Below are 26,853 nucleotides of genomic sequence, written 5' to 3' on the forward strand. Positions count from 1 at the left end.
AATACACATTATCTTTCACCAGGGATTTAATTTTGATAAGCTGCTCTGAATCAAATGTGCAGTTTTTGCAGCTGTTTTAAATTAGAAACTAAATTAATTATAGATCATCTTTTTACAATAAACAGTTCTAAAGATGGGGTGTGTGCTAAAGACCGCCCACAACAGGGCATAAAAATCATGTGCTTAACCAGCAAAATTACTATAATATGTTAATCCTGATGGCCTATAGGTGCGTCAAACATTTACATATAACAAGTTAGCAACAAACAATATGACAGCAAAGCTCTGGATGGACATATCAGCATGGATATATTTAAATATGTGTAGGCTTAGACAGGAGGCAGCATTTGTATTTTGGATGGAGAAAATTAAAGATAAAAGTACATTAAAAAATTGTATATATAAGTGGTGCATCCTGTTTATGTACAGCACACAAAGACTATTAAATTTAAAAGTAAAAATCAAAAACTTATCAGATATATGGTCATATGTCAATAGAAAAAAGCTTAGAGAACAATATTGCATTGATTAATAGCATTAATAGAAAATGAAAAGATATACAGTATAATGGATGTCCAACCATATATAATAGAAGACCTTAATCAGAGGGAGCTAATACATTTGATGGTTCACCAGTTGTCTGTGAATATTTACTGTAACCTTTAAAAACTCATATGTGAGCAATTTCACAAAAGGTTTTTTGTCTTACACCAAGTCTACTGCAGACACAAGCAGCGTCAAAAGCAAATAGTAAACCATTATAATCAGTGATTCGGTCTACACTGGATGCAGCGCGACAACAGTAAACGGACGGCAAGTTTTGTTTCTGATGCACATTACTCCACATGGTTTGGCTACTTAAGACAACAATACAAATGGATTTGGAAATGTTCGCTTTGACGTGTCCAGTGTAGACAACCTTTTAAGGGTCATTCACACAGAAATCGTTATTGCTTTTGAAAGCGCGAGACACAGGGCAGTGTAAAGGGCCATTCACAAAGAACACATTTTTGTATTCCTCTGTGCTGCGTTTCTATTGTTCTTCTATGCAAACTTGCACTAGGCAAACGTCTTTGACTGTAGTGCTCACATCTCACATATTTAGCGCATAACACAGTGTTTTAAAATATGCAGCGTTCAAGTTAAAAGATCTTAAAGGAGAACTCCGGTCAATTTTAACATTGAGCAAATTTTTTTGTAAATTTGGAGTGCTGTCAGTACAGAGAACAACGACAAAAATCGGTGAAAGATATGAATAAAAATGATGTTAATTCAGCCAGCGCACATACCTGTATTTACATCCTGTTTTCGGTCGGAGTCCACAGTAGTCGATTGTCGAGTCCACGCGCGTGATAACCTATGCGCGTGAACTCGACAATCGACTACTGTGGACTTCGACCGAAAACAGGATGTAAATACAGGTATGTGCGCTGGCTGAATTAACATCATTTTTATTCATATCTTTCATATCTACTGCAGTCAGATTCACCGCGTTCACTCTGAAGGAATCACTCACAATGGCTGGGCACTTGTAATGACACATCAAGGATGTCAAGAGGCTAAATGCAGGTTTAAAATTTGCCCCATTGAAGTCAACAGGGTGCAAATTTTAAAAAGAGGATAACACGGTGTAGGCAACACCGATTTTTGTCGTTGTTCTCTGTACTGACAGCACTCCAAATTTACAAAAAAATGTACATTTTAAAGGTCTCCTTTAAGACCTTGCTTTTTTTGTCCATCCCACTGCTCACTACACGCATGTAGTTTTTTTCCCAAAGCAAAAACCTATTCTGTATAAATGGCCCTTAAATGGAAAAAAACGCTAAGCCTAGAGAGGTTTTTTTTAACTTAACCGCTGCATTTTAGGCCTTTAGGACACATGTCGCATGTTTACATGGAAAATAACTGAAAAGAAGCTTTTTTGCAGCTTGTGCATGACACGGCAAAAAATGTGGCCCTCAAGTTAAAATAAGACTTTTTATAAACACATCACTAGGCCATGCACTGTTTTTTAAATTTTTTATTCCACTGCCCTGCAACACACATTCTGTGTGAACGGCCCCTCAAGCAGCATTTGCTTCAAGTTCCCACAGTTCCGCCATGTTTAATAATACAGCCTTCTGTATGTGACAGCGGCTTTTGTAGAATATCTTCTTTTTAGCAGTAGGCCTATGTCTCCAGCAGACGCCTGACTAGAAATGTCAACTGAAGAGATTATAAGACTGTCACTGGGGAACAGACCTTTTTCCTGCTAAGCTGGTCGATTTTCTTACTAGTCGGCCTAATGATGTGGACAAAGCAAATGCACTAAGGGTAAAAAATAAGATCACCTGTCTAGGTCACAATATAGGTCATAATAGGCTGAGACCACTGTAAAAATGCGTCTATTTTTCTAATTCAATTCAATTTCTTTCTTACCTCTCACAGCATACAGATATAAAAAGTTCACAGTGAATCTACCTGAGGTCCTAGTTTCAAACAGTACTTGTTGAATAAATGGGAGTGGCTGTGGTAAAGTTTGAGCCCAAAGTAAAATTTGCACCGGCACCATAAGACACATCAGGTAAAGGCACAATGAGATGGATGGCTATCCCTACAGCTAGGAAGAGAAGAGCAGCGAGGGTGGTCAGACCCCTCCTGAGGATCAGCTGAGAGGTAGAGAGCAGAGCTGTGGGCTTTTCCTCCACGCGAGTCACATTTGGCTCCTCATGTACCACAGTACTGTTGAGCCCCTCGTCCTGATCGTGAGAGCTCACAACCATGTATCCATTCCCATTCTGATACAGTGAGACACAATTTCACCATTATAAGCGTTTTAACTGTGCCATGGGTGCCACATTCTTTTAAAGGGTATCTTAAGGGGATAGTTCAGCCAAAAATAATTTTACTCATGTCATTCAAAACCGGTATGACTTTATGAAAAAAAAAATTGTCAATACAATCAAAGTGAATGAGGTCCATTTATGTTTTGGACCCCATTGAGGTTCATTATCTGGACAAAAAACAGTTACATCTTCATTTGTGTTTCACAGAAGAAAGAAAGTCATGGAACAACATGAGGATGAGAAAATGACAATTACAATTTTTGGTGAACTATTCCTTTAAAAATACATGTACAAATGTACGAATCGGCTGACTCGATTAAATGCATTAATTTTAGCATGTTATTTTTGTAATTAATTGTGGTAAAATAATGCATACTTTTTATTAATAGTTTTGACTGATTATATAAACTGAAAACTATAAAGACAACAACATACCTCTGTATTCAGGACCACCTGGTAGAAGCTGTTGCGATGATTAGAACAAAACTCAGGGGTCACTGCTCCATTTGCACTCTTTCCTGTACGCTCAATTGCCTTGCAAAGAGAAAAAAAACCTCTTTCAGTCACAGAAGTCAACAACTAATCACATGATCATGAGCAGTATAATTAGAAGAAAGGTCCAGTTTTGATAGGTCTGATATGCCTACCTCTTTGGTAATTTTCTTCCAGTCTAATTTGAAAATGGCCACAACAAAAAAAATTGCAAGCAAAAAGACCGCAATGAGGAGGCCGAGCCAAAAGCCTGAAAGAGCGGGAGAGAAATTGTATATATTTAAAGATTCCCTGATCATTTGTGTAATTAAACATCAGTAATTGTGACAGGAGTCAATATGATGCATTTAGTTGTAACAAGGCGAACCAGCAACTTGTAACTTGGCCGTGAACATCAGAACAATGCTCGATGGGAGTCCAATGCAGTAGTAGCCAAAAAGGTTAGCAATAGCAGCTATCTTCTGCTGCCCTGTGCCAATGAGAATGCCCATGCCAACACACTGAAATCAATGATGAAATGAAATAATGAAATAAAATACTTCAAAATACTACACTTGATTCAAAACACTACTGCATTTTTCAAGATAAATATAACTATATAAAAATATGTATATAAATACACACAATTCTATATATATATATATATATAGTCCCTTTAAGGTAAGTACACTCGATGGCCATTTTGGTGCTATAATGGCCACCCTATACGCTTGATATTTTAAAGACCCCCTGTGGTGAAAATCAAGCTTTTAATGTTGTTTATATGTCTATGTGGTGTTTTTAATATGCTTTAAGACAAACCATGTGCGTATTCATAAGTCAACACTATTGCTGAGTATTTTCTCCATAAAACTGTGAAGCAGGGGAGTCTCAAGAGAAGACAGGTTATCCCAGTCAATTTTTCTGTTGGTATGAAAAATTGGGTACTTTTAGCAATATAGCGGGTGAATTATGTATATGATGTATATTACGATGTTATGATGAACTATGTGCCTTTCTCCATTGACGTTCTAAGTTGTTCAAAGCGTTTCTATGCTGATTGTTACAAGGCAGCTGTCCGACTCTGAGATGAAAAATATAGAAAAAGTAAACTTTTTTTTACCTTTGCATTAAGGGCAACATTTCAAATTTTTTGTTTAGTTCAAATTGAAGTACAAAAATGGCTAAAACGAAATAGACTAAATCTAATAAATAAACGTTAATAAAAAATTAACTATATATTATACTATACTATACTATACTATATACTACTAAACTATAATAGTATATCAATGATATTAAAATAACACTGCAATTATGGTATCACTTCTTTAGCTTAAATCTTGCTAAAAAGTTTCTGGAGACTGGGTTTTTTAAATAAAATGTATTGAGCCTATATTGAGCGCTGAAATATCTCCCATTTATTTTTATATGGGTGGTCCGTCTCCTCCCCCTATATACTGTTTCTGGGAAAATGAGGAACAAAAGTTTGTGCAGAACTCACCAATACTCCATTAAAGAACTGAAGAGGGCAGTAGATGTTAAGTAGATGAGACACAAGCTCTGCTATATTCCTAAACAAACATCACAATGGAAATTTGAAACACAGCTGTTGTTGACATTATTTCTGTTAAATCTTAATTTTTAATGATTAGACAAGAGTGTTTACAGATTTGTTCAAGTGTACTTATGCCAACAAACATTGTTTTACATGCTTGAAATAATAAGGAAAGTGGCTTACACATCCGAAGTGAATATGAAGCCAATGACGGTTTTTGTTGAGCCCAGCACTAAACCTTGAATGATTGCAATAACAGCTGGGGAACAAAATGAACATTTATAAGACATAAATTGGTTCTTTATAAGTGTCATGACAAGCTTAGGAATGATTGATATCAAATTAAATGAGTTTTACCTGAACTGATGAGAGAAACCTTGCAGGTGACGATGGCAGCAGCTGTTTCCCCAGCGCCAAGTGCGTTTCCCACACGAACACATGCTGCTCCTTGCATTCCTAATGGGATCTGGAATATCAAGATGGAGATGATAAAAACAGCACAATCATGAAAAGGATAAAGGTGACTTTTATATGATAATATGAATATTCTCAGATTATCTAAACACACCATGTAGTTGATGTACGCCAGCATTATAACCACGTGTTGAGCAGCCAGGTCCACCTCACTCAGCATTCCTGATGGGATGAGGAGAGTCAGTGGGAATGGGATAATTCAGCGGAAAAGCAATTGTAAAATCAAACTGGTTAAATATACAAACAGACATTTATTTTCTGTACTGTGAGTGTAATGGTGTTATTTTTGCATCATTGAGATTTTAGTAATTTTGTTGTGTTTTTGTCTTTTTATTTTTTATTTTTTTATGTTTAGGCCTATTGCTTTATTAATGTTATTTCAGTTTTAGTTTTTTTTAGTACATCTAGTTAAACTAAATAAGTAATAAATGTTGCCTTGATAACTTGCAGAAATAAAATAAAAATGATTTATTTATTTCAGTTAAGTTTTATTGTATTTTAAGCAACAAAGGTTTTTTTTTTTTTTTTTTTTTGGTTTTAGTTTTTGTTAACTATAAAAACCCTTGAATGTACCTGCCAGGAAGCCTCCAACTTCATAGATCCACCATTCAAAACAGGTCATCAGTGTGCTGGGGATGGCCAGCTTCATGTAGGAACCCCATTCCTGCAGGGCCTCAGAAGACCACCCTGTTGGAGGAAAACAGTAAGGCCCTGTTTACACCTGGTATTTACGTTTTGGTCGATTGGATTATAAATAGACGAGGGACACACATTCCTGTTTAGACCAGGGCCCGTATTCATAAAGAATCTTAATGCAAAGAGTAGCTAGTGACAAAATTCGAAGAAAATTCTTAGAAATGTGGCCGTTTACTCTTAAAATTAAAGAAAAAAATCCTAGTAAAGAAAAAAGTAATTCAGAAAGCATCTTAACCCTTAAAAGAGGTCTTAAGGTCAAAATTGTTAGGAGCACGGACGAGGACTTTTAAGAGGCTTAAGAGTTTCTTTAGCAGAGGAGAATGGTGAACACTGTGCATCTGAAGTGTCTCAGCTGAAGGACATTTTTCTGCTTTAATATATTGGCCAACTTTTCTTATCGGGCCAATAAAAATAAACTTATATTGGCCGATACTGATGCGGTGGCCGATATATCGGGCGTCTCTGTATACTCTTATTTAATTCATGACATAGTCTGTTTATTGTTATGTGTAAATGTATCAAGTTTGAAGCTGATCGAGACTGTGAATTTGTTTATTCAAAAACAAACAAATTTTGTTCCAGAAAAAGGCTAAGATACAAATCTGAAACTTATACATTTAAGAAAATAGTGTCCCTTAAGTAGTTTTATTTTGTTAGCATCTTGAGGTGTTTTATTGAGTCTTTTTTCCCCCAAAAGTGCTTGACTAGATTAATTCTAAGTTTTAAATATGAGTTGGTAGTTTGGCAAACTTAAGTTTCAAAGTAACTTCCCCAATATTGATAGACACTCACCTCCCCAAGTTTTCTCATGGAGCTTCTGCCAGCGAATGAAACAAAACAGGGCAAAACAATTAAAGACCTGAGCAAAGGTGTTTGCTGCAGCAGACCCACTGAAAGTGCACAGAACACAAATCTTATTATCAAAATACTGAAAAACACATGAAAAAAAACACAAAATATGGAAAACATATCTATACTCACTAAACTCCAAAATCCCACCAGTACAGCAGAAAGTAGTTCACTATCACATTGGCAACATTGGCAACTGCAGATGCATACATCTGAGGCTTGATCACTCCCTGTACAGTGGGTTCATGAGTATTACAACAACAACATACAAGAACTGAATGCAGTTATTAAGTTGTTGATTTCCTTAAAAGATTTGTTTGTACCTGGTTCTGAAGGTATGACAGTTGCAGCTGATACAGAAACATGGCCTGTAATATAGGATACATGACAGACTCAACATGAGGATGAACAGCAATGTATACAAAGAATTAATGGATTTGAGTTCAACTGTATTGGAAATGCAATCCATAATCATCCATTAGTGGACCTTACTGGAATTGCTGGCAAATATGCAACCACATAGAGCTGTGCAATCCTGAGAGAGAGAGAAGCTGTTAGTTTTCATTCTGACACCACAGACTGGTTTGTACTCTAGTATTCAACAGTCAATGTCAATACAGATATGTTCAGTCAGTGAGTGTTGAAGAGTGGCACTTACCTAGCCACCTCAGGGTCCTGTCCCAGATAGAGAAGGAGGGGCTGGGTGTTCACAAGCAAAGCCCAACAGGGCAAACTGAAGAGCGTCAGAATTACGATGCCTCTCTGCAGTATTATGCCCACACGGAGAAGGTTCTTACTCCCAAATGTCTGAGGGCAAGATGTTAGACTGCCATAAGCTATCAGTTATGTTATTATACATGCGAGAACGGTCTGAGGGATATCAACCTAAAAAAAAACATTCATACAACTATAAATGTCATGAAATAATCTTTATCTATCCCATAAAACCTGTTAGTGTGAGTTGAAAGCTATTTATGACCATTTATGGCCATCATTTTATATGGAATGCAAGACATCATACAATTTTATGCTTGCAATAACAACCAAGAATCAACTCATCCAGGATTAATTTGTATTCAAATGGCTTTACAAATAAAATATATTAAACAAGTGAATCTTAGTAGGCCTTTCATTGTCCATGCTTTTGGTTTATTATTTTATTACACAGTTGGAGTGCTATTTGTATGGAAAACACACCTGTGATACCAAAGTGTCGCATGCCAAAGCAAGTCCAAACCCCGTCGCTGCAGCTGTTACATTGATGGTCTGAAAAATAAATGTATCGGACACATTGTGTGGGCTTGTGAATCATTGCTCTATAATATTGCACATCTCAATAATGTGGTACATAACACATATTTGCCGGCAGAAGTTTTGATTCAAGCAGACGTACAGCTGAGGCCATGGCGTAGCCCGCTAGCACAGTGTTCCCCAGACGTCCACAGAACATTGTCACCACAAAGAAAAGGAGGAAATTCAGGAACCGGCACACAAGCTGAGAATACAAACAAAGAAATATTTAGCACTAAATGGAGATGAAAGTCCTGGACTCACATGGACTACGGTTATTAAAGTCCCCAGTCACATGGACGAAAAACAAAGCACCTATTTATCTGAAGATTCATGAGAAGTATTTTTTTTAACAGATCTAGTCTGGAAATATACTGTAAAATCTGCTTAAAACATAATTTCCAAGCTATTTAAGACCATTTTTTGGCTTATTTTTACACAGCATTTATTTTATAAAGGATGCAAGATTTAACAATCGCGAATCAACTCATCCAGGATTAATTTGTATTCAAATGGACATGCATGAAGACATGATACAAAATGTACCCAAAACAAATCATGGTCTATTCAAGAATGGGACATTTCGAAGCCACTGCATTTCTCTGCCAGCTCTTTCACTATTTAAACAGAACAAGCATAGCACATTATCATGATGTGTATGTGACAGAATCCTCACCAGGGGTCCAGTCATGCGCAGGATGTGGTAGAGCTCTTCTCTGTATACCAGAGGGATGCAACGCCTTACAAAACCACAGCAAAACAGCTTGGCACTGGGCTCCATAGTCAAAGTGTCAGCTCTGGGACTCGAGACGTCCATGATCTTCTCAGTTGTGATCCTCGAAGCCACTGTAAGGGGCCTGGTTTTGCTTTATAGACTGTTAGGGGCCCTTACCGCTGTTCATTCTTCAGGTCCACATTCACAACCTTTGAAGGCTTACAGATTAACTGAGGTGAAGACAATGAGACGCTTTGATTTAATCCACAGGATGGGAGGAGAATGTTTGCAGTCCTGGGAAAGAGTTGCATTGTTTTACAAGATCAATCGGTTCTTTTGAAAAATCCAATTACAAGTTGATTAACAGTTGTATTTACAACACATTAAAGTAATCAGTATAATGATATTGAATATATCCAGTGCTGCTTTGAATACTCTTGGTGTACTTACGGTAACTGTGTAACAGCAGAAGACTCTACGTAACCCATGCCACAGTTTTACAGTCCAGGCTCTATAGCTCTACCGCAACAAAGAAGTTGCAACGCTCTTTTCTGAAAAGCGTTACGTATTACATATTGTTACTTAACTTACTGTATCACAGCTTGGTGGAACATTTACTAGAGTAGTGTACTCTGGAGTATATGAAAACTGCACACAGGACTCTCTGACAGGATGCCTATATCCCTGAATGAAAGAAACAGATGACCTATATACACTGAAAAAATAAAATTATGTTGACTTTACTTAATTTTATTATGTCAAAGGGTTGCACGAAATAAATGTATCTAAATCCAGATATATTTTTTTAAGTTGAGTGTACTTATATTTTGTAAATTGGTTGTATATTCATAATTTTAGCTAAACTATTTTGAGTTGAATTTACTCAAATGTTTTCAAGAATCAGCCTGTGAATCTCAACAATGGTGACAATTATAAAGCATGTTGCAGTGCATTCTGGGTGCCACCAATCAAAACTCATTCATGGCTCCCATCATGCATTGCTGCATGAATAAATAATGAGCTTATGATCAGAGGTGATCTGTTTGTCACCATTGCTGAGATTCATACGCTAATTCTTGATGTCTGTGTGTGCCTACATAAAAAGAAAATGTTGAATAAAAAAAAATAATAATATATTGATTTGATCATTTGGATTTCATTGAAAAGGCTAAAAATATTATGCTGTACAAGGACAGTGCTGCTATAATTAATAAAGTAAACCTAACTCAGAAATTGGGCTCTATATGAATTCAATGATTCAGGTCAAATGATTGTGAAATAATGATTATGTTAAATCACAACCAACACCATCAGATCACCTTTTCTATTTGTTCATCTGGCTGTTATAACTCAGGTACAGCAGCCAAACAAAATCTAAAGTTAACGGTGTAAGGGTAAAGAGCCCAACTAAAGCAAACACTGATCCCCATAATGGTGACTTAAAATTACGGTTTTAACGTTACGGTTTTCTCCTTCAGTGATTCTGCTTGTTAACATCAGGTGTCTTCAATGTTGGCAATACAAAATAAAGAGTTCTTAATTCATCTTTGACGTCTGTCTGTTATTCAGATATTTTTGTTTAAAAAATTTTAAATGGTTAACTTTTAAGGAATTAATTTGATTAATTATTACTCAATTCTAATGTGTTCAATTTAATTAATAATATTGCTTGTAATCTGCACAATTTTATTGAGTAGATATAGCGTATTCATTTTACAATGTATATGGAAATTAAATTAAACTTATTTTTTTCTAATTACTTTTAATTGAATGAAATTAATTTGTTTTAAACAATGGCAGTGAATTTGAAAATTAATAATAAAAAATAAGTAGGATTAAATAACGCATTAAAATCAGTGAAATTAACCAGATAAAAAAATGTAACATTTACAAGGGGTCAGAATCATTGCAAAGGCAATATGTTGAGCCTTTTCAGTATCAAACATTGAAATGTCTTTCTTTCTTTTTTATTATGATAACGTACCATGTCACAAATCATCTCAAACTGGTTTCTTGAACATGACATTGAGTTCACTAAACTCAAATGGCCTCCAACAGTCACCAGATCTTAGTCCAATAGAGCACTGTTGAGATGTGGTGAAACGGGAGATTCACATCGTGGATGTAGAGCTGACAAATTTGCAACATGTCAATATGGATCAAAATCTCTGAGGAATGTTTCCAGCACCTTGTTGAATCTATGCCACGAAGTATTAAGGCAATTCTGAAGGCAAAAGGGGATCCAACCCGGTACTAGCAAGATCTACCTAATAAAGTGAGTGTGTTTGTGTGTGTGTGTCCCCTACATTATGGGGACAAAATGTCCCTAAAAAATGGCAATATTCAAAATACTTTTTTTTTTTATCCCCATGAGGAAAACAGCTTATAAATGCTTACAAGTGATGTTTTAAAAATGTAAAAATGCAGAAAGTTTTGTGTGATGGGTGGAGTTAGTTAGTGTAAGAGGATAGAATATACAGTTTGTACAGTATAAAAATCATTGTGTCTATGGAAAGTCCCCATAAAACATGAAACACAACATTTGTGTGTGAACTTTGCATAAAACTTTATTTTATTTGCCTTGTGCATGCCATACATTTTGCATGCTACCTCTCTTTTTTTTCTTTTTTCACATCCCCCTCCATTAACCAATATAAAATGATTCATTCAGCTGCTCTTTCAGTTTTCAAATTAGAACTACAAATATGACTTTAACATTTCAAAACCCCAGAACTGTTTATCATTACAACTTGCCTTCGACTGTCCTTTGCCGGTAATGTCACTGTAATTGTAAATCTATTTTGGTTTGTTTCTGCATACATCTCACAGCCGCATGAACATTTACAAACAAATCAGTGAATCATCAATCAGGTTCCAAAAATCAATTAATATCTAAACATGTGTTATGATGTGTTGCATCATCATGCATACAGAATGTGATTTCAGGAAAAATAGTTACTTTTTTAAAGGACAGAAATAAACATTAACATCCTCCTCAGTGCCTCACACCAACCTTTGAACCACTGTGATGTTCAAAAAGCTGAACGTTCTGGCAAGATTTCAAGAAAAAGAATAAGAAAGAAGACAAATGTGTTGTAACAGCTGCACTGAATTTCTAAGACTGGACTCATGAATTTTAATATTGTAAATACTGTATGTGATGAGTATTAAATTATACTTGTACATGTGTGAGTGAAATCTAGCTGTCCTGCTTGCCAGAACAATCTGAACCGAGAGCTTAATACTTATTCTTAAACATGCAAGTCATAAATTTAACGTTTATTACAATGTTTCCTATCATCTGTCAAATAAATCGTGCCCATACACCAACATGTCTCCTTTTATTTCTAGATGTGTGCTAGAGATGAATCAATATGAGAACATCTGTTTTATCATTTTCAACTTTAATAATTTTTTTTATCAAAACAAATCAAATCAGGAATGCCTAATTCTACAAAATATGATTCAGAGACTGCTTTTGATCGAATATTCTGCTATTGTTAGCTCTTACATTAAGTTTAAAAATAGATGTTAAAAGTGTTTGGCTTTGTATTTTATTTTTTTATCATCAGAAATCCCTGATTTTTACTAGGGATTGTGACATTTTCCTTTCTCATTACTGCAGAACATGGCCAGCATGGGCAGGGATTGCTTCATTCAAAGTGACTGTAAAAATGAGTTTCAGACCCATGAATCCTTGGGGAAAAGGTAATGGATTATGTCTTTCTTGTCGCTCCCGAACAATCTCAGTCAAACATGAGAGTCAAAAACATTAGTAATCGCTGCCACAGCCAGCTGGGAATAATAAAATGTAAATAAAATACATTTCAAATAATGATCTTTAATTTCAACAAATCAAAAAAAGAAGAAAAGAGACAAATCTGTATGTTTTTAAATAGATATTTCAAAATATAGTTTTCTTATTCAGTGTTTGTCTTTCCAATTAAAATTTATATAATTTAATATGTAATATAATATAATATAATTAATTCATCATATATATAATAAATTTTTTAGGTGTATGTAATGCTCCAACAATTATTTTTGTATTGGAAAATGTATAATTTTCTAGAAGTTGGGTAATAAAATGAATAAAATTTTCAGATTGAGACTGAAGTTGAATGGATGAGAGTTGACGGTGTGGTAAAGTTTGATTCCAAAGTAGTATTTGACCTCAGAGCATAAGACACATCAGGTAAAGGCACAATGAGATGGATGGCTATCCCTACAGCTAGGAAGAGAAGAGCAGTGAGGGTGATCAGACCCCTCCTGAGGATCAGCTGAGAGGTAGAGAGCAGAACTCTGGGCTTTTCCTCCACGCGAGTCACGTCTGGCTCTCCATCCTGATCATTTGAGTTCACAGTCATATACTCTTCCCCATTCTGAGAGCAGACAAGACACAAGCTCAGTTTTCAGAGATGTTTTTTGTTACAGATGTAGTAAAAGTCAATAGACATACCTCACTGTGCCTCGCAGTGAGACTATCAGGGTACGCTGTAGAGATTTTACCCTTTCCAGCTCGTTCCACTGCCTGAAATGTTATGTATGTAACTTTATATGTAGTTATATAATTCAGATGAGAACAGGAATTAATTAAAGTCAGCATGAAACGGAAGATGTGATAGTCTTTTTCTTTCATATTGTGATGTATATCTGAGTGAAATGGCTTCTCGAACAAGGAAAAATGTAGGGCGGGACTTGATTTTGGCTCCTAAACTCTGGAATAGCCTTCCTGATAATGTTCAGGGCTCAGACTTACTCTCCCAGTTTAAATCTAGATTAAAGACGCATCTCTTTAGCCTGGATCCGGCCTATTATGAAGACTTCAGATGCCCAAACACCTGGACTTCAGATAATGCAAACTCAGTGTGTTCACTACTCGCAGCTAATGTGTGTGCACTAACTCGGATGGGTTAAATCCAGAGGACATATTCTGAGTATGGGTTACTCTACTTGGCCTTCATGTCACTTCACTTTCTTAAAAAAAACAATTTAGTCATTGTTCTAGCAATGCAGTCTGGCTCCATTTTGATATATAAAAGCCACTTTTCATAATCCGATCTAATCCTAATGACAAAATCAAGTCCCATCCTACATTTTCTCTCAAAATTACGTCACATTATGTAAATACTGTAAAATGGACTCTGAAAGGCCTACAAAAACCTAAAATAGACAGCACACCTAAGACTGAAATATACAGTATACAAAGAGTTTAAATGGAGTCTGCAAATTTAGCCTAAGTAGAAGAAGAAGAATAGAAAAAAAGAGGCATATTACGAGAGTGCTGCCTTGCAAGAGCTGTAATAAAGCAGGCCTACCTCTTTGGTCACTCTCTCCCAGTTGAGTCTAAAAATGACTGCAATGAAAAAACTGGACTGCACACATACACAAATTAGAAGTCCCAGCCAAAAGCCTGTGAAAGCAAGAGAGGACATTGCTCTAGGACAGCTGTTATCTCATTACAGAAATGTTTTAATGAATGCTGTTCTCTGTGCTCGAGACATATTAATGCAATTCTGCAGGGACCCGTGCTGGGTCCACTCATGTTCTCTACGTGCTTCAACCCAATGAAATTATGATTTATAAAGCAGATGCTAACATGGTGACTAGAGAAGATGACAAGTTCACAGAATATCAACGAGTACAATGAGTGACAATTTAAACTGTTAATAAGATCATAGAAGGAAAAAATGAAGGAAAACAAACCAACAACGTCTAATTTTGCAGCAAACATGAGAGAGATGCCAAGTGGAAGTCCAATGCAGTAATACCCAAAGAAATTAGCTACGGCTGCAATCTTCTGCTGCCCTGATCCCAACAGAATACCCATGCAGACACACTTGAAAAGAGAGTAAAAGAATACATTTAGACATTTACAAACGTTGAGCCCAATTTTAACCATCTAACCTAATCTTGTGGACCCGCCAATAGGCGCATTATATATATATTGCGCCATCTTCAGACCAGGTTTCAGTTGGTCAATGGTGCAGTCTATTTCTGTTGCCTCAAAATAGCAACGCGCCAACAATGCGCCAGAACACACCTCGTTTTCAGACCAGCACGCCCATGGGCGCACAAATGGGCGCAAATGCATTTGCTATTTAAACAACGTTGCGCAGGACGTGAAAATGATTACTGCGTCGGGCTGAAACTAGCAAAAAACACTTGCATCGCGCTTGGCGCTGCATTGCGCCGGGTGTAAAATAGGGTCCTTTATATAAAGCGACTGTGCATTTAAGCAATACATTTTATTAGTGTGTGTGTTCTTCCAGTTGAGCTAAACAAATACTGAAATGATCATGCTGCAAAAAATAGTTTCTAAAAAAAGTATCTAAAAAAATATACAGATAATATAATGTATGCATATTATATATATATATATATATATATATATATATATATATATATATATATATATTGCAGTTCATTTAGAAAACACAGCCATCTAAAACCAGAAATAAAATAAATTCCTCAGAAAAAGTAAGAGCAATGTTAAGTACTCACAACAAGACCATCAAAGAACTGAAGCACACAGTAGACGTTCAAGATTTTGGAGACGAGCGACACAATACGCCTACAAAATAAGACACAATCTTCAGTACAGTACTGTCTAAAGAACATCTTTCTGATAAAGAAAATCAGTCTCATTTGGAAAAAAATACTTACTCATCTGATGTAAATAAGAAACCAATAACGTTTTTTGTTGACGCTAGCACAAGACCTTGCAAAACAGCCAAGACAGCTGCATCCAGATGATAAAGGAAAAGAAAAAAGACATGTCAAACTTGAGCAGACACTGAAAGATGAATGTGTCTCAAAGGAATATGGCTGCGTTTAAACCTGTGAAGGTCAGCGAGACCTTGCTGGTGCGGATCGCTCCGGCCATATCTCCAGCTCCAAGTGCATTGCCAACATGTACACATGCGGCACCTTGAATCCCTAATGGGAACTGACATCCCAGTAAAACATGTTAAGAAAATAAACTGCCGTTCCAAAGTTTGGGGTCAGGACGTTCTCTTACGAGAGGTCTCTCGTACTGCGTAAGATATCTTACGCTCGGGGAAAATCCTTTTTCCGCGAGATATTGAAGCCAAAAATTATCCTTAATTTTGTAATAATGCAAAACGCGTTGCGGCAGCATGCAGACATAGGCGAGGCAGCTCGCGCGCCTATTGGCTGCTCTGCGGCAACTGCAGCAGCCTATCGAGCGAGGCCTGGCGTGACGCCAGACCCAATCAGGGCACTTCGCGCCCGCTGCGTCACGTCCCGCCGAAATGGGCGTGGTCTAGGCCTATAAATACCGCTTGCAGGCAGCTATTATCTGATTTTTCATCCTTCAAGCGAAGCACACGCATCGCTGGAGCTGGAGAAGAAGCCGCGCCATCTGAGAGAGAGCACCTTCAGCGGGACGAGTCACTGAAGTCGCTGGCTGCGCCGCCTTCCTGCCTTCCTGCTGCATATCCTTTCCATTACATTGTACTCTGTTTGTGTGTGTGTGTGTCGCTGCTGCGACACACATTCTAAAAGAGCTAGCGTCTTTTTCAAGATGCCTTCCTGCGGCTCGTGCAGAGCCACACTCAGCGACGGGGACCGCCACGTGGTTTGCGTTTCCTGCCTGGGTGAGGAACATGCAGTTCTCGCGCTCGCTGACGGCGGCTGCCCTCACTGCGAGCTGATGACTATGGCGACTCTGAGGACTCGCCTGGCCTTCTTCGCTGAGACTGCTCCCCCGCCCGCCGCGGTGTCGCGCCGTAAAAGCGCCGTGCCCAGCGGGTCCCGGAACCTTCCCCCAGCCGCCAAAGCTCGCCGGTTCACCCGCTTGCTTCCCCGGCTTCGTCAGCCTCTCTTCCTGACGGACAGCGGCCTCGAGTGGTCTTCGCCCGAGCAGCCCGCTCACAACCGGCTGGATGGATTTTTCCTGCCTGGGGAGCGCGCTTCGCCTGCGTCCAGACCAGCGCCCTTTCTTCCTGAGTTACACGAAGAAGTCGCTAAGTCCTGGAACGCGACCTATTCAGCTAGAGTGCGTCCTGCTGTTTCTTTGGCATTCTCCGCAGTTGACGATGCCAAGAACAAAGGATACCTTTCGCTGCCGCCGGTCGAAGAGGCGATAGCGGGCAACTTATGTCCGCCCTCCGCTGGACGGCGCGCTAAGTTGGCCCTACCCTCTAAAGCTTGCCGCACGACGTCAAGCCTGCTCCGCCGCGCTTTCCCACCGCCGGGCAAGCTGCGTCAGCGCTGCGTCAGCGCTGCACACCATGGCTACGCTTCAGATCTTCCAGGCCGATCTCCTCCGTAAGCTGGATGAGGAAGGACCTGACGCGATCTGCGTGCCGGACTTAAGAAGTGCCACGGTCCTCGCTCTCCGTGCTACTAAGTCTGCAGCGCAGGCCATTGGACGGAATATGGCCTCTCTCACTGTGACCGAGAGACATCTTTGGCTGACGCTCTCGGAAATGGCCGAGTCCGAGCGCACCGCGTTCCTCGACGCCCCGATTTCCGCCACAGGCCTCTTTGGATCCTCCGTCAAGGATTTTGCGGAGAGATTCGCAGAGGTACAGAAAGCGTCACAGGCTATAAAGCACTTCCTCCCGAAGCGCTCCAGCTCTGCAGCAGGCCGTGCGAAACCGTCTGCTCAGAGCTCACAGCCACAGCCACAGCCACCGTCCACTGCCTCCACTTCGCAGCGCCGCCAGGCCCGAAGCGCGAGACCGCACTTCCGCTCATCCGGTCGCCGCCCCGCCGTGCGTGGCCCGCGACCTAGGATTACGGTGAAGGCCGAGGCCCCGAAGTCGTCCTAGCACGTCTAGGAAAACGACGGTGTTCAAGTCCCGCTGCGACCGGACTCACACCAAAGCTATTCGCTCGTCCAGTTCCAGCAAATGTGACTGTTCCAGTGTTTTCTGCAGCCAACAAGCCGGTTCTGTCACCCGCTTGCCTGCACACAAATGCCGTTTTCACGGCTACCCAGTTAAATCCCCAAAAGAGTGTATTTTCTGGTGTCCCGGCCACGGCCGATGGTGTCTCATGTGTAGTAAGAATGCCCACTGCCCAGTGCCCATCTCTACACACAAGCACAGCCTGTCACACAGGGCTCGCGCACATAAAACCGACTCAGATCGGTTGCGCTTCAAACATGGTGAATGTGCCCACTACCCAGTGCCCACTAACACCACGTTATGCATGTCTCACGGTTTCTGTAAAAACGAAACCAACGTGCATTCGCTTCACTCAAGCGAACGATGCTTTCGGTGTGATAAATGTGCCCGCTGTCCCGCGCCCACATCCACACATAGACATGACAGTCCCCACGGGAACCGCCCAGCCCTCTCCCTCGCAGTTGACCACCGCAGAGGAGTCGAGCGCGGGCAATCTGCCCGCTGTTATCAGCGCGCCCCATGCATCAAATGTCACGAGCGCGACGCTTGTGTTGCAGCACGCCGAAGCTTCTCCATCGCTGAGCGAGCGGAGCGCGCTTCGTATTCAACCCCTAGCTATCCATGCAGACGCATGGGCAAAGCTGCCCGGGGTTTCGAAGTGGGTGCTGAACATTATAAAAAGAGGCTATTCGCTACAGTTTCGCCGACGCCCTCACCGCTATGCGGCGCGCGTCGAGACCACGGTAAAAACAGAAGTAGCACATTTACTTCGAGCCGAAGTGGCGACACTATTGAGCAAAGGGGCCATAGAGCCTCTCTCTCAAGTTCAGAGCGAAGGAGGGCTATACAGCAGATACTTCCTGGTACCGAAAAAAGACGGGGGTCTCAGACCCATACTAGATCTAAGGCAACTGAACAGAGTGCTTGTGAAGCGACAGTTCAGGATGCTCACGACCAGACAAATCCTTGTGCAGATTCGCCAAGGAGATTGGTTTGTGTCAATAGATCTGAAAGACGCGTATTTTCAAATACAGATAGCGTCACGTCACAGGCGATATTTGAGATTCGCCTTCGAGGGCCAGGCATATCAGTACACAGTCCTGCCGTTCGGTTTATCCCTGGCACCCCGTACATTTATGAAGTGCATGGATGCGGCACTCGCACCCCTCAGAATGAGAGGCATGCGAGTACTGAACTATTTGGACGATTGGCTGATTCTAGCGCAATCTCGCTCAGTGCTCATAGAACACACGACCGTTTTACTCGATCACCTCGAGAATTTGGGTCTCAGTGTCAATTGGGCGAAGAGCTCTCCACGGACGCGTCCACCTCGGGATGGGGAGCGCTGCTTGAGGGCAGACCGTTCTTCGGCCAGTGGTCGGAACGGGAGAAGCTCCTGCACATAAACTGCCTCGAAATGCTGGCAGTAGACCACGCGCTGACGCGTTTTTGTCCCCAAATAAAAGGACGCCACGTCCTGGTCCGTTTGGACAACATGTCTGTGGTGTCCTACATAAATCGCCAGGGCGGCCTCAGGTCCAGGAACCTGTACAGGCTGGCAGAACGCCTCCTGGTATGGGCTCAGTGCAACCTGCGCTCGCTCAGAGCAGCGCACGTGCCAGGGCTCCTGAATATAGGACCAGACAGACTGTCCAGGAACAATGTTCCGGCAGGCGAATGGTCTCTACACCCACAGACAGTCCAACTGCTGTGGAAGAAATTCGGCAGAGCGGAAGTAGACCTGTTCGCGTCTCAAGAAAACGCTCACTGTCCGGAATTTTTCTCCAAGAGCAGGGACGCGCTGGCCCATGTGTGGCCCCGCCGCCCGCTCTATGCTTTTCCCTCCGTCTCTCTCCTGCCTCAGGTGATAGAGCGGATCAGGGAAGAAGGATGCTCAGTATTGCTGGTGGCACCGTTCTGGGAAAACCAACCTTGGTTCCCAGTCGTGATGCAGTTAGCAAGCACTGCCCCGTGGCCAGTACCAGTGAGGAGAGACCTCCTCTCACAGGCCCACGGCTCGATCTGGCATCCTCACCCGGAATTATGGTCCCTTCATGTCTGGGCCATCAACGGGTACATGTTGGACTCCCTAAAGGAGTATTAAACACGATCACGCAGGCTAGAGCTCCGTCTACGAGACGGCTCTACTCCTCGAAATGGTCAGTGTTTTCAGGCTGGTGCACAGCCCGTGGTGTGTCACCCACAGACTGTGGTGTGACGGAGGTGCTTTCCTTCCTACAAGAGCTGTTGGATAAGGGCAGGGCCCCCTCCACGCTCAAAGTTTATGTGGCGGCTATAGCAGCGTTCTCAGGAACAACGCTTGGTCAGTCAATAGGAAGGAACGATTTAGTCATCCGCTTCCTTAGAGGGGCTAAGAGACTGAATCCTCCCAGACCTCCCTCAGTCCCCGTATGGGACCTTTCTACGGTTCTGGAAGCCATGAAAGGTGCGCCATTTGAGCCTTTACAGTCAATTGATTTGAAACACCTGTCTTTCAAGACTGTGTTTCTGCTGGCTCTCGCTTCAGTGAAGCGCATAGGGGACCTACACGCGCTCTCTGTGAGCGCGGCGTGCATGGAGTTTGGGCCTAATGACTCAAAAGTTATACTCAAACCTAAGCACGGTTATGTTCCAAAATCCCTCAACACACCGTTTAGGGCGCAGGTTATCTCCGTCAGCCCTACCGGTCCCTGCTGAGGAAAGAGACGCGAGCCTCCTTTGCCCAGTCAGGGCATTACGAGCTTATGTGTCTCGCTCGTCTGTTTTCAGACAGACGGAGCAGCTCTTTGTTTCGTTTAGCGGACGTTCTAAGGGACTAGCCGCGTCGAAACAGAGCCTATCCAGATGGATAGTTGATGCTATAGCGCTGGCATACGCCTCCAAGGGCATGCAGTGCCCGTTGGGTGTCAGAGCACACTCCACGAGAGGCATGGCCTCTTCGTGGGCCTGGTGAAGTGGGATTGCCTTGCAAGATATTTGTATGGCGGCAGGCTGGGCCTCCCCGTCTACATTTATAAGGTTCTATAACCTAGAGGTTCCCGCCCTGCAGGCCAGGCTGCTGTCGGTCTAAGTTTACCAGTATTATCTGACCTGATGCTATCAGCTCAGAATGCTGCGTCTACTGAGCACAGCTCAATGTTCGACAGTGAAAAGTAGCAGCACGAGATGTGCCTGGGCAAACTGTGTAAGACCCACATTCCCCCATCAGTTCAGGCCGTACCCCGCCCTGTCTGTATGATGAAATTCGCGTCTAAGCGACGCTGCCATATGTGGAAGAGTGCGCCTTCGCCCCTCCCTCTTCCCGGACTCCCTGTGAGTTCCCTGAGTGATTGTGCACTATATGTACCCCGGGCTTTCGCCCTTGGGTCTTTGGTGTCAGATCTCAGCATGCACGGCGTTTTGCATTGGGTCCCCTAGCGTAAGATATCTTACGCAGTACGAGAGACCTCTCGTAAGAGAACGTACTCGGTTACTAACGTAACCTCGGTTCTCTCTAGAAGAGGGAACGAGTACTGCGTATCTTGCCGTGCATGTGCACGCTCTGGTTGCTTCGATGATGAAAAACCAGATAATAGCTGCCTGCGAGCGGTATTTATAGGCCTAGACCACGCCCATTTCGGCGGGACGTGACGCAGCGGGCGCGAAGTGCCCTGATTGGGTCTGGCGTCACGCCAGGCCTCGCTCGATAGGCTGCTGCAGTTGCCGCAGAGCAGCCAATAGGCGCGCGAGCTGCCTCGCCTATGTCTGCATGCTGCCGCAACGCGTTTTGCATTATTACAAAATTAAGGATAATTTTTGGCTTCAATATCTCGCGGAAAAAGGATTTTCCCCGAGCGTAAGATATCTAACGCAGTACTCGTTCCCTCTTCTAGAGAGAACCGAGGTTACTGAAGGTTTTTTTCATGTTTTTGACAGATTTAACTGTTTTCTATTTTAATATATTTTCAAATGTAGGCTAATTTATTCTTGTGAAGCTGAATTTTCAGCATCATTACTCCAGTCTTCAGTGAAACATGATCCTTCGGAAATCATTCTCATGCTGATTTGCTGCTCAAGAAACATTTCTTCTTATAATCAATGCTGAAAACAGTTATGGTTCTTTGAAAACAGGTATGTAGTTATGGTTCTTTAATGAATAGAAAGTAAAAAAACAAAAACATTTATTTGAGCAGAAATCTTTTTCCAGTTTTGATCAATTGAATATAAATGTGCAATAAAAAAAAAAAAAAAATCTTATTGACCCCAAACTTTTGAACAATCGTATATGTGTAAAGCTAGTTCATAATTTATTAGTTCTCTATTCTCTATGATTATTTATAGCCTATACTTGTTTGTCTGGTTATGTGAAACAAAGTAAATCATTGTTTGATATGTAGTGGGAGAAGAGAAGCATGTGCCATGTTCCTTCTGGAACTTAATAATTAGGGGAATATTGGGGCTTAAATTACCATGTAGTTGATAAAAGCCAGCATAATGACTGCATGTTGAGCTGCAAGATCCAACTCTCCCAGCATCCCTGAAAGAGACGGACATATGGGAATGAGTTTGATGGTATTATAATGTTGTATTTAAGTGGTTTCTCTTTCTTGTTAAAGCTTTTACACAAGCCTTTTCTATTTTCCTGTAGCAATCATGAGTGAAAAATAAGGCTAAAATGAAAACGCAGTGTCTATTTGCACTTAGTGTAAATAGCCTGTCCTGTTGGCAAAGGCTATTTACACTAACTCCACCCACTGCTGAAAACTTAACAGTGGTGTAGGCCATAGGGAGTATGGTGCCTGAAAGTAACTATTGACATGTTCTTCCCGAGTTCGAATCCGCCTTTTGCCGAGCTTGCTCTTCTCCCTTTTTCCATCTCATATCAGATTGGAAAGGCATTTATTTTTTATAAAAATGAAGAAAATATGTGAAAAGTGGAAATAAAGTGCCTAACGACTGCTTAATAATACAGTGTTTATCATTTAGGATTAGGGGTGAGTGTAGGGATGGCTTTATTGTCCCAATAAGGCGGCATCCATTTAATAATTTTAATAAATATAGTCATTTACACTCTTTGTTATTACTGCATCCTGTTAATGTACAACAATACTGAGGTGCAAATATCTGCCACTATTTATAAGTAAATAGCATCAAACAACTATTTGCACCTATTACAAAGAACTGCTAGTTTTATATAGTGTAAATAGAATATATAGCTATTTTCACTTAATGCATATAGCCGCTGCCAAAATTAATAACCTGAAACCACATTAAGCACCACATCTAAACAAACATTGTAATTGGAGGACATTCTTCATGACTAGGCCTAATAAAATGCATACTTCTATTACATTTTACAGGCAGCGTTTTCTGTATAGCACAAAGGATTTGTTTTTGACTTTAGTCCTTAGATTACCTGCTAAGAACCCTCCAGCCTCATAAATCCACCACTCGAAGCAGAGCATCATGGTACTGGGGATGGCCAGTTTCATATATCCATCCCACTCCTGCAGTGAGTCACATGACCAGCCTGTGGTGGGCAGAGAAAGATACTGCAGACACAGATGGAGTGGTATTTTATGCATTCATTAAAACATTGTTTAACTAGCTAGTTAGCTCACCTCCCCATGTTTGAATGTGGAGCTTCTTCCAGCGAATATATAAATAGAGGAAAAGACAAATATAGATCTGAGATATAGTATTGGCAGCAGCAGATCCGCTGAAATACAAAATACCAGAAAAATGCATGACTTTAAAACTGGTACGGTAGTTCTATATCATTGTATGGATGGACATATAAGCAATATCAAATGAAAAACTGTCAGGGCACAAATATAAGTGTCCTGTGGTTTATGGATGGATTGCGTGTGATAGTTTGTATACATTTTAATTAGGCACATTATGGTGAGTTACTGCGTGTATTTTTGCTCAGCCAAAGAAAATAATCCCCAAAAAAGCCACAGCAAAATGTATCCAAACAACACACAATGGCATTTCAATTCGTTCCTAAATTATCAGTGTTTTGAACAAATCGGTTTAGTGAATGATACAATGAATGAATCTCTCATCAGTGTTGATGATGGCCCACGTCGTTTCACTGCCATACACAAATCCTCCCCAAAGCCTCGTGGGATAAAGTGCCCATCAGATGGGCACTTCAGAATCTCATTCGGATACTTTTCGCCTACTGTTTTATGAATATTGTAAATAATAGGAAAAAATGTGATTTCGGATTCAGACAGTCACTTGATTCGTTGCTGAATGAATCCGTTTGTTTGAATGAATCGGTTGAATGAATCAACAGGCGGAGTGATATAAACAGTGAAAAATCCCTGTAGCCTATACTGCAGGTCTAAATATTAGGGAACATCTCTTGAACGATCAATTTCGAGGACTGTAACTATAACTGTTGCATGATTAACTAACACAATACATGTGTGTATATGAGAGACAGCCCCTCGACTTACTATAACCCAAGGTTCAACCAGTTGAGAAGGATGTAGTTTGTCGCCACATTAGCAATGTTGGCTGCAATGGCTGCATACATCTGAGGCAGAATCACACCCTACAGGCCCAAAACAGCCACTGTTAAAGCATCCTTTGGATTTACAGTCACTGCTGTGACATTACATTGAGTGACACATATGAAGCTACATTTACAAATCATACAGCAAGAAGATATTTGCCAGTAAAGATCACAGTTGGTGGCTGACTTTGATAGATAGGATACTCTGCAGGTTCTAAGATCTTGCATGCTACATTGCTTTTGAAGAGCTCAGCTAAGGTGCTTATCTATACTTATAACTGCCAAAAGAAGATTGCATACCTGGTTCTGGAGATAGGCTACTTGCAGTTGATGCAAAAACATAGCCTGTGTGAAGAAAAAGAGAAAGGGAAACACTGCTGGTTGGAGTTGGGGTGTATATGTGTATCATATTTCAAGACATAGAATGTAAATTATACGACTGTGCTGACAAGAGGAAAATTATGCCATTTTTTATGACTTACTGGGACTGCTGGCAGGTAACAGACCACATAGAGTTGAGCTATCCTGAAAAGGAACAAATTTGTAACTGTGATATAGTATAGAGGACAAGACACCATGAATCATTTTAAAAAGAATGCTGTGAGTTATCACACAGCAGAATAAATCTGCTGCACACTGTCATTTCCACCCTGGCCTGCATCTAAATTGAGTATTAGAATATGTGTCTGTGCACATTAAAACGCCTCATTTAACAATATTGTCAACATTTATTTAGGAAAGGAAGTCGCAAAATATGTTTGCTAGAGATAGGGAGGATTGTCATTCTAAGACGCTATCATGTTTGCTCAACACCTTGGGGATCTATAACTTTAAACTAGCATGCATAAATATTGTTTGTTTTTTGGTTCTAGTCAAAAGGATTTATTCAATCTAAATGGTAAACAAGAAGTCATTCAGCACATACTTTTATCAACCTAGAGTTAGGCTGATGACTCGCTTGCGGTTTGAACCTGGTTTAGTTGCATTTTAAGCCATCACACCATAACATTTTATCCGTTTTTTTTCTCATCCAGTAAAACTATCTAAACATCTATAAAAACATGATTTTCTGCAAAATTTCATATGCTTTTGAGAATACATCTTGTCTTGACGATTTGTCCTTGTTTTTAGCAGAAACATCAAAAAAATGTTGTTAGAGTTAAGAAAAAGCACTATGTATATGTATACCATTAGTCATTTATTGGTTACACTTTCGGTAGGGTTGTTAGTGGACGATCAAAATAAAGTGTGAGCAGATATTAAGCAGACTGCCTACTAATACTTTAATGAGAGTTAATTGACATGTAGGTGCAACGTTACTTATAGTCAACACAATGTCTAAAGGGGACCATCAAAATTAAGTGTTACCAATTTTTTTGTTTATTGAATCACCTGGCCACCTCTGGGTCTTGACCCAGCAGAAGAAGGATGGGTTGTGTGTTGATGAGCAGAGCCCAACAGGGCAAACAGAAGAGCAGGAGGATCAGGACACTTCTCTGCAAGATGATGCCAACACGGCACAGGTTCTTCCCACCAAAGGTCTGAGGGGAACATAAGGCCAAATCTCAGGAAAGGCACTTTAAACTGATACTGTATTCCTGAAATGTCTCATGTTGTAACAAATTCAGAATTTCAGTAGAACCTTATTCTGTATTTCATTGCAGGAGTTCCAGTGGTGTACAAAAATTCTTATTTTGCATTTTCCTAATTTAATACACATCTGTCCGTCTGTACAAAATAATAAATAAATACATTTGCTAGAGGTTTTTGAATCCTCTTCAGTGTGGTCTGAGACTTTTGGACCCCACTGCATCCACACAGATTTTCATACCTGAGAGATAAGTGTGTCAGCTGCCAGCGCAAGACCTCCACCTGTAGCTGCAGTTGTTATGTTTATCGTCTGATAAATCAGAATAACAAGCATCAGCTACTTCTCAGCCATGCTCTGAACTACATCAGTACACTAGCTTCAAAACCAAGGGCTTATGATATGTCAAACCCCTGATGGCTGAACTTTACGACACTGTGCCAACATTTGCATTTCATACACCATTGTTTCTTTTACCACAAAGCAAACAGGTTGCAGCACTCAAGAGGAATAATAAGCAGACTGAAACTAACTCACAGCTGAAGCCATTCCATAACCAGCCAGCTCACTGTTTCCCAGGCGACCGCAAAACATTGTTATGACAAACGGCAGGAGATAATTCAGAATGCGCGATGCAACCTGGAATGACAACCTGAGAATAGTCAGTGAATGAGAAGTGTGTGAGAGCACTAAGCCATTTAAGGAAATATTGACAGTTCTTTGCAGATTCATTCCTCGTCACATGAGATGAAAGTTTCTGTTATGTTAATATGAATATGTGAATATTTTATCCTTATTGTTATGTGCATATATTAGTGTATAAGTGAGAGAAGCCGAGTTCATACCAGGGGTCCGGTCATGCGCAGGATGTTGTAGAGCTCCTGTCTATATACCAGAGGGATGCAACGTCTCACGGATCTACAGCAAAAAAGCCTGGAACTAGGCTCCATTGACGAAGCTTCAGTCCCGGGACTTGAAACATCCATGATCTTCTTCGACCTGATCT

At 40.7% G+C, this 26,853-nt stretch overlaps 1 protein-coding gene across 1 annotated transcript; it reads right to left on the minus strand.

The window, feature by feature from the left end:
- Positions 1-8: 8 nt before the first annotated feature.
- LOC309505796 (uncharacterized protein) lies at positions 9-26,853 on the minus strand. The gene is made up of 34 exons (XM_082179254.1): positions 26,693-26,853; positions 26,385-26,486; positions 26,091-26,159; positions 25,652-25,800; positions 24,742-24,784; positions 24,560-24,604; positions 24,201-24,298; positions 23,355-23,452; positions 23,150-23,263; positions 22,203-22,270; positions 15,719-15,827; positions 15,545-15,620; positions 15,383-15,452; positions 14,585-14,717; positions 14,197-14,291; positions 13,338-13,409; positions 12,980-13,260; positions 8,840-9,029; positions 8,267-8,368; positions 8,071-8,139; positions 7,532-7,680; positions 7,366-7,408; positions 7,197-7,241; positions 7,006-7,103; positions 6,817-6,914; positions 5,902-6,015; positions 5,423-5,490; positions 5,212-5,320; positions 5,038-5,113; positions 4,801-4,870; positions 3,685-3,817; positions 3,473-3,567; positions 3,261-3,359; positions 9-2,777 (listed from the first exon to the last, which is right to left on the minus strand). The coding sequence occupies exons 1-34, from the start codon at positions 26,831-26,833 to the stop codon at positions 2,475-2,477; spliced, it is 3,624 nt and encodes a 1,207-aa protein (XP_082035380.1). The 5' UTR covers positions 26,834-26,853; the 3' UTR covers positions 9-2,474.

This window comes from Leuciscus leuciscus (assembly GCF_965113295.1).
Source record: "Leuciscus leuciscus genome assembly, chromosome: 9".
Lineage (NCBI taxonomy): Eukaryota > Metazoa > Chordata > Actinopteri > Cypriniformes > Leuciscidae > Leuciscus > Leuciscus leuciscus.

Excerpts from the sequence above, each read along its gene's own strand:
- LOC309505796 (XM_082179254.1), bottom strand. The coding sequence starts at position 26,833 with ATGGATGTTTCAAGTCCCGGGACTGAAGCTTCGTCAATGGAGCCTAGT. Across the intron at positions 22,271-23,149 it reads GGCTGGAGGGTTCTTAGCAG|GGATGCTGGGAGAGTTGGAT; the intron begins GTAATCTAAGGA and ends CGTCTCTTTCAG. Across the intron at positions 14,292-14,584 it reads TGCAAAATTAGACGTTGTTG|GCTTTTGGCTGGGACTTCTA; the intron begins GTTTGTTTTCCT and ends TTGCTTTCACAG.